Here is a 644-nt window from a genome sequence, read left to right as displayed (position 1 = left end):
AAAGCATTTCACTTTAATATGCATCATATGGAAAAGCTCATTTAAATTTAAAAAAAAATAAATAAATACAAATTGAAATCAGATTTCAGGAAGCTTCTTGCATAAGTTGTGTGGAAACATCTAGCTTCTTGTTCTGTTTGGTCGCAGGCGGTTTTCAGGTGCAGTCTCTGTTTTGGCACTGCAGTGGCAGCTCGCTCGTCCTGCTCTCAAAAGAGCACATCTGCCTGTGTTACGTGGAAGCAGAGGACGAGAAATAAACTGAAGATCTCCATCCTGCAGCCCTACACGATACGAAGTGCTCCTGCATGAGCATGGGACTCACGGGAGAAATCACTGTTCCTGCAAATATACCTCAGCACTTTTTCATCAAACTTATGATTTCCCAGCAGTCTCTGAGGGAATAAAATGTGGTTTAATGTTTAAGCAGAGCACTAGCTAGCACAGATATTTAGCGTACGCGATATTCTCCAGCACCAGCCTAGTGCAAATGCTTCTTATGGCCTTACCATCTAAATTGCTGTCACATTTGTCACATATTTATTTTCTATCTGTACGTTTTTTTTGTTAGTTTTTAAGATGAATGTAAAGGGTTGTGAACGTCTGTTATATTTGATTGTTTTTCCTTAATGTTTAAGGGTAAACAC

General features: G+C 39.1%; 1 protein-coding gene and 1 pseudogene across 1 annotated transcript in view; one reads left to right on the top strand and one right to left on the bottom strand.

Moving 5' to 3' along the window:
* Positions 1-636, top strand: part of LOC122350076 (WD repeat-containing protein WRAP73-like) — a 3,137-nt gene extending 2,501 nt beyond the window's left edge. Inside the window, exon 6 of the mRNA XM_043246268.1 lies at positions 148-636. Within this exon, the coding sequence (XP_043102203.1) occupies positions 148-257 (110 nt within the window). The 3' untranslated portion in view covers positions 258-636. The remainder of the gene's footprint in view (positions 1-147) is intronic.
* Positions 282-644, bottom strand: part of LOC122350035 — a 4,397-nt pseudogene continuing 4,034 nt past the window's right edge.

The sequence above is a fragment of the Puntigrus tetrazona genome, chromosome 8 (genome assembly GCF_018831695.1).
Source record: "Puntigrus tetrazona isolate hp1 chromosome 8, ASM1883169v1, whole genome shotgun sequence".
Classification (NCBI taxonomy): Eukaryota; Metazoa; Chordata; class Actinopteri; order Cypriniformes; family Cyprinidae; genus Puntigrus; species Puntigrus tetrazona.
This window is presented reverse-complemented; position numbering and strand designations above follow the sequence as displayed.